Here is a 7,519-nt window from a genome sequence, read left to right on the forward strand (position 1 = left end):
GCATTCCCACCAACAGTGCAAGAGGGTTCCCATTTCTCCACATCCTCTCCAGCATCTATAGTCTCCTGATTTGTTCATTTTGGACACTCTGACTGGCGTGAGGTGGTATCTCAGTGTGGTTTTCATTTGTATTTCCCTGATGAGGAGCGACGTTGAGCATCTTTTCATGTGCCTGTTGGCCATCCGGATGTCTTCTTTAGAGAAGTGTCTATTCATGTTTTCTGCCCATTTCTTCACTGGATTATTTGTTTTTCAGGTGTGGGAGTTTGGTGAGTTCTTTATAGTTTTTGGATACTAGCCCTTTGTCTGATATGTCATTTGCAAAAATCTTCTCCCATTCCATCAGTTGCCTTTTAGTTTTGTTGATTGTTTTCTTTGCAGTGCAGAAGCTTTTTATCTTCATGAGGTCCCAATAGTTAATTTTTGCTCTTAATTCCCTTGCCTTTAGAGATGTGTCAAGTAAGAAAATGCTGCGGCTGAGGTCAGAGAGGTTTTTTTCCTACTTTCTCCTCTAGGGTTTCGATGGTTTCCTGTCTCATATTCAGGTCCTTTGTCCATTTTGCGTTTATTTTTATGAATGGTGTAAGAAAATGGTCTAGTTTCATTCTTATGCACGTTGCTATCCAGTTCTCCCAGTACCATTTGTTAAAGATACTGTCTTTTTTCCATTGGATATTCTTTCCTGCTTTGTCAAAGATTAGTTGGCCATACTTTTGTGGGTCCAATTCTGGAGTCTCTATTCTATTCCATTTGTCTATGAATTAACACTATTTTAGAGATGAGAAAACTAAGTCCTAAATGGGCCATACAGAATAATGGTTAGGTGCATGGATTCGAATCCTGTTTCTGCTACTTATTATTTGTTGCACTGCTCTGTGTCTTAATTGCCTCAAATGGAAAATAGGAAAAATAATAGTACCTTCTTCACAGCATTATTTTAAGTATTATGTAAACCACTCAGAACAGTGGCACATAGTGTTATAAGAAGAGCTAGCAAAGGTGGATTTACCCTGAAGCCAGCTAATGAAGCTTAAACATAAGTGCTGCCTCATTTGCATAGCTGTTTTCCCCAGAATGATCTTAGTAATACTTTTACTCATAATTTATTCTATTAAAGAGCAATCCTCCTCCAATTGTCAAACTTGGATTTTCCTTTGCATGCTATCATTATTGTTGTTCTTGCATTGAAAAGATTAAATATTTGCCCTAAGGCACACAATTAGTAATGGCAAATGGGAGATATAACCCAATGCCTACTGGAATCCTTCCTTCCCTCCTTCCTTTCTTCCCTTTTTCCCTCCCTCCTTTCCTTCCTTCCCTCCTTCCTTCCTTCTTCCCTCCCTTCCCTCCTTCCTCCCTTCTTCCCTCCCTTCCCTCCTTTCTTCCTTATTCCTTCCCTCCCTTCCCTTCTTCCTTCCTTCCCTTCCTCCCTCCTTTCTTTCTTTCTTTCTTTTGAGAAAGCACAAGCAGGAGGAAGGGCAGAGATTCAGGGAGAGAAAATCCCAAGCAGGTTCTAGGAGCCTGATTCGGGCTTGATCTCATGATACCGAGAAATCATGACCTGAGTCCAAATCAAGAGTCAGATATTTAACCAACTGGGCCACTCAGGTGCCCCTGCTGGAATTCTTATTTTTCTGCCTAGTTCTAGAATTTTCCGTTTGTCTCATGAACTACAATTTTCTCATACAAAGAGAATAAATCCTCATATCATGTAAGAAAACAAATAGTTCCCAATCATATTTTCCTGTTATCTCAAGAAGAGGAGGCAATGTTCCACACTTTGCAGTGATATCTATAATAGCCATTCACCATCATCTCCCAAACCTCACCCATATACATACATGGTTGCACTCAAGGAACATGAAGGGAAATAAGAGCTTTTCTTGAGAAGAATGTGTTACCCTGCCACTTGGTTTGTTTTCTATCAGAAGCCTGGTAAAGTCTATTTGTCAAATAGGGCCATTCACCATTTGAAAGAGACGAGCTGAGCCTAGGAGCAGGTATAATGAGAGGGCAACCTTGAATTTAAGGATTCATTCTTTAAGTTATCTATGCGTCCACTCAGTGAAAATGTACTGATGTACTCTGATCCAAGTACTGTATGGGGACCAGCTGTATTTGAAGAGTATATGTTGAATTCATTTATTCAATCAACAGATATTTGAGAACCTATTCACTGATTATCTAGGTCCCTGTTCTTACTGAGTATACTCAACAAGAATTTTTTATAGATCTCTTAAGTCACTTTATTCATAAAAACAGAGGGCATTCTAGCCTGCAGATATAAACCATTGAGGATAATTTCCCTTGTTTGTCAGCATATTTTATCCTCATTGATCATTCTTATTCTTAAAATATGTTGCTTATCACTGCTGAACATGTACCCAAGATTCTATTCTATCTACAGGAAGTAATTACTTTGCCCTTGGGTGACCATTCACATTAATAATTTTTCTTAAATGATAATAAACAAATATGCAAATGTTGTCTAGAAAGTGTATTATTATAACAGGTTACACAGGAATGACAATCACAACCTATTTTTTTAAAAAAGGAAATGTTATATGTGTTGTGTGTCTTTTGCCAAAAACACGTCTTTAAAAACTCCTAAGAGGGGCGCCTGGGTGGCGCAGTCGGTTAAGCGTCCGACTTCAGCCAGGTCAAGATCTCGCGGTCCGGGAGTTCGAGCCCCGCGTCAGGCTCTGGGCTGATGGCTCAGAGCCTGGAGCCTGTTTCCGATTCTGTGTCTCCCTCTCTCTCTGCCCCTCCCCCGTTCATGCTCTGTCTCTCTCTGTCCCAAAAATAAATAAACGTTGAAAAAAAAAATTAAAAAAAAAAAACTCCTAAGAAAACATACATTAAAGAATATTAGAGCACAGAAGCATGTTGAACAGTACAGATAACATATTGCCTTGTTTCAGAAACCCAATATGCTAGAGACAAAGAAATTCCCTATCAAAGACTGGTATCCGCATACACCCGGAAGAGGTAAATATATGCCCCTCCTCAACTTTATTCTATTTTCAGAACTAAAATGAAAACAAGAGAGACACACTTTTGTGAGTTTTTAGAACTATTATCAGATCTCCTGGAACTGCATACCAATCAAATAACAGCAAAACTTTCTGTAATGTGGTCCAGCTAATAAAGATGTTCTTTAAATCAAAATGTTAACCAGCTATAATTTTAAACATTTTTCTCAAAAAGTCCATTTAAGAACATTTCACCTTGGCATGTTTCATGAACTGATACAGTACATAATACAAGATCTTATGTAGAGGATTTTTAAGTTGGCTGATAGTTGTTTGAGCAACGATTCAAGATTTAACCTAGAGCTCAATTTCACTGCCTTCCCTGCTCTCGGTATATTTTTGCCAGGGATAAAGCATTCCAGTCATTGTTCCTAATGGGCTGTCTGTTGCCAACTAAGAACTACTTAAGTTACCAGGTATCATCAGGGGAAATCTCTTTCAGAAACTCCTGGGAACTAAAAAGATGCACATGCTCAAATAGCTGGCATTTCTTAATCCAATTTCAGGAACATTTTAAGTGTTTATTTGAGGTTAGACAAAATAGTACATGATAGCTTTCCATTCTGCTGAATTCACAAATAACCATACTTCTAATTTCAGAGAAAACATCCATCTTGCCAGCAACTTTTATCCTAACCGCAAAACTTATTTCTTCCTTCTGATGAAACATTTGTGGCATTGTTACTACAATTTGAAAATTTAAAAGCTTAATTCTGATTATGAACATCAAGATTTTCTGCTGGCTCCATTTTTGTGTGTCAAAATATAATCATTTGTGATCATACATTATTCTCAAATTCCCAAGAGACTGTTACCTCATTTTTTAAAAAATTTAAATGCTTCTTAAAATTTAGAAAAGATTATCTGGTGGGGTAGGATTAACTTGGTGTCCAAATCTATAAAATTATTTGTGTATTTATTTGGGTTTTAGATTTTACCCTTTATGAAGTATTCACTTTTATACAATACCTGCTGACCTCAGATGATGAGCACAGAATAAAATAGTAACAAGGTTTTTATAAGGTAATTTATAAAATTATATAAATAACTGTATTACAGATCCATAATATGCCAGGCACTGTCCTACGCACAACACACAATGGTGATTACACAGATATGGCACTGCCCTCTCTAAGCTTTACAGTTTATATTTTCTATAAGATTTTCTGCCTCATGCTTTGAAAAGACAGAAAGAGAACAGATCCGGAAAAGTTCGATACAAAACTTTGCCAAAATTTCATGATCTCAAATTCCTGATATTTCTTCTAGTAATCTGTATTTTTTCCCTGCTGACAAAGATGCATTTATGGTCAAATTGTAGAAATTTTACTTGTAGAAATTTACTTGTAGAAATTATGTATCAGGAGATACACAAACACTGGAATTCTTCCTCTGCATTCTACAAGGAATTCTATACTATATATTTGAGGAATGGCTTATCAGATGAATGTTTTATCACCAATCACATTTGCTATCAAAGGATGAGTCACCTGTCATATAAGGAAAGATATTTAGTTCCTATATGTCCAAGATTATTTAAGCCATTATGGAATGCAGTAAACAAAATGATAGACTTAATCATGTAACTAAGTTTCACCTGTAGTTTCACCTTTGAAAAGGTTAAAAAAAAACAGAACAAAAAAACACATAAAAATATCTCATCTATAGCAATACTGGACACTGAAAAAATATATATATTTATTCTATCTCAAAACACCACATGGTTTATGTGCTGCTTAGTTTGAGATATCCATATTTTATCTTTCTGACCACTGCTGTGGCTTAAATTTCTCTTAAGGCTTGGAAAAATACAAATTCGTAACAGGAAACACTCAATTAGAGCAACTTACACATATCCTATTACCGCTTTCATCAAAACACATTCACAATAAAGCATCACCACTGGGAACACCATTCCATTTCCTCAGAGAAACCTGAAATACTATTAAACTCCTCATTTTTTATTCTCCATTTTTCTCACAATTTTGTATAGAAAATATCATATTAAAAACTGTTATACACACCTCCCTGAATGAAAGCTAGTTTAATGGTAGAGGGTACAGTGGCAAAATTGAGATAGCGAAAGTGGACGCACTTCCCTGGGCAAACTCTCAGGGGTGCACACAAGGTGATATTGAACTGTTATTTGGCTTACCATTGACAGAATTCTAGAATTAATAGTAATCAAAATCAAAAACAAAAGCACACACATGCAACAACCCTGAACTACACAGGTAGTTAGTATTCAGAAAGCATGCCAAAAACACAACTTGTTTTATAAAACCACGAACTTTTCCCCAAATGATTTTTTATATATTTTGATCGCATTTAAACAAACATACTTCACAAACAGTGCTACTAAATAATCACTTAAAAAGCAGGAAGACTTTCTGTTGGCAAGAGAAGCCTTCTGGTATATTTTTTAATGCATTGACAGTAGGAAAATACAAACTTATTTTTAATAGCCATTACTAATATATATTTTTAAATAATCAGACATATTTCTTTGTTGTAACCTATAGTTTCACTAATTACCAGAAATGCCATATTTGTGACACATTACCAAATCATTAGCAAATAAAACTGGTTTAGAAAGTTTTGTAGTACTAATTATTGTTGCTTTAGTTTCTTCAGAAAACTTAATCAACTAAATCATGGCTACATTTGGAATAAAAACAGGTAGGTATTTAAGCTCAAAGTATGGAGCTTTACTTTAAAACTGTATCACTATATATTATCATGCAGACACCTTAAAATAATTGTATCATTTCCTACCATGTAATTGTATGCTTTTAAGTTTACCCTAAGTAAATTATGACAGGTACAAACACGCATGATGGAAAGAAGAGTTATTGAAAAGCCTTTATTCCAAAATAAATACATTTTAAAAGAGTAAAGCCCATGTCTAAAATGATCCTCAAATTGTTTTGGCATAAAAATGTAACATTTGAAGTGTTAATAAAATACTTAATAGGGCTGAAACACACATACTAACTTAATGAAAATCTGTGTGTGTGTGTGTGTGTGTGTGTGTGTGTGTGTGAGAGAGAGAGAGAGAGAGAGAGAGACAGAGACAGAGAGACAGAGAAAAACAAAGAGAGAAATACATTTTTTTACACATTTACACTATGGGCATTGCAGGCTTGAAATAGCAAAAAAAAATCAAACCAAAGTAAAATTCTAATAATGCAAAGGAGGACAGCTGACTGAATCCTCCTTTGGTGCCTACAACCACCTAAAGTTCCCAAAGATACTTGAAAGAATCAGTTCACAAAAAGTTTCTCTACAAAGTATTTTCACTTTGGGAACTTTCCAGGTTTCAGGAATGCCCCACTCAAAGGGGAGCCAAAGCATTGTTTCCGGATTGTATCTACAGCTGTGTTTTTCCTTCTAATTAGTGGCCAATAAATTCTAGTTCTATCTTCATCAAAAATTTAACCCTTCCTATAATATGCTAAAACTCTGAACCAAAATGAAACGTGCCTTCCCACTACTCTCAAATATGCCCCGCAACACAAAGAGAGATTCTGATGATGCTAGTTGTGGAACCAGGACTGGTCAAAGGGGCAACAAAAAGAATATATATGTTTTTTTGTTTTTGTTTTTTGTTTGTTTGTTTTTTTTTTTTTCAGTGATCCTTGAGGCCACTGAGATCCCCGTTACTGGAATAATAACCTCACCAGTTGAGTATAAATACAAAACCTTATTCCCTAGAGCTTTCCCCCCTAACAGTTTTCATCATAATCTAATTGCAACAAAACATAACACTTTCACACAGAAGCCCCCGAGGACACACACGCTGAACTTTACCTGTTTTTATGCCGAGTCTTCAGCAAATTTCTTCCAAAGGGAGCCATGGTCCCCCATGCAAGAGAATAGCAAGGACCGTATCTCAGAGTTATCTGGGGTGGGGGGTGGAGATATCTGGATTTCGAATTGGAGGGAGGAGGGCTGGAAGCTTCCTCTTCACCTCCTCAGACGGTCCTGGCTTTCAGCTCATTAGCAGCAGGCTCAGAGAGTTGCTGGTAGTTGTGCAATTGCTGCCTGACTTTGAACTGCTGGATTGTTGTGGCTGCTGCACCTTTGGAGACCTGCCCAGCTTCAGCCTCGAAGAAGGCGTTTGGAAGCAGGAAAAGAAAGAGAGAGAGGAGAGAGAGAGAGAGAGAGAGAGAGAGAGGAAGGGGGGGGAGGGGGCTCTATTGTGTTCTGTAGTTATTTGCAGACTCGTTAAACTTTAAGAACTGCCAACCCCACGGGCATGGTAATACCCATGGAATGGGAATTTCACTCCCTTGGGAAACCCCCCTCCCCCGCTTTCCACACCCAACCACACAAGGTGAACTGAACACATATAAAAGGATTAAAAGTAAATACCCCCACCTCCCAACCAGCTCCAGTCTGTGAAAAGTAATCTGATCGTAGCAAGCAAGAGTGGGGGCCAAGAACTTTCTGTCTACCGATTCGACAAAAAATTCCCCTGCCCAGAG

At 37.2% G+C, this 7,519-nt stretch overlaps 1 protein-coding gene across 1 annotated transcript in view; it reads right to left on the reverse strand.

Moving 5' to 3' along the window:
• Positions 1 to 7,290, reverse strand: part of RASSF9 (Ras association domain family member 9) — a 31,623-nt gene extending 24,333 nt beyond the window's left edge. Inside the window, exon 1 of the mRNA XM_043561725.1 lies at positions 6,843 to 7,290. Within this exon, the coding sequence (XP_043417660.1) occupies positions 6,843 to 6,889 (47 nt within the window). The 5' untranslated portion in view covers positions 6,890 to 7,290. The remainder of the gene's footprint in view (positions 1 to 6,842) is intronic.
• Positions 7,291 to 7,519: the final 229 nt, after the last annotated feature.

This window comes from Prionailurus bengalensis, chromosome B4, assembly GCF_016509475.1.
Source record: "Prionailurus bengalensis isolate Pbe53 chromosome B4, Fcat_Pben_1.1_paternal_pri, whole genome shotgun sequence".
Lineage (NCBI taxonomy): Eukaryota > Metazoa > Chordata > Mammalia > Carnivora > Felidae > Prionailurus > Prionailurus bengalensis.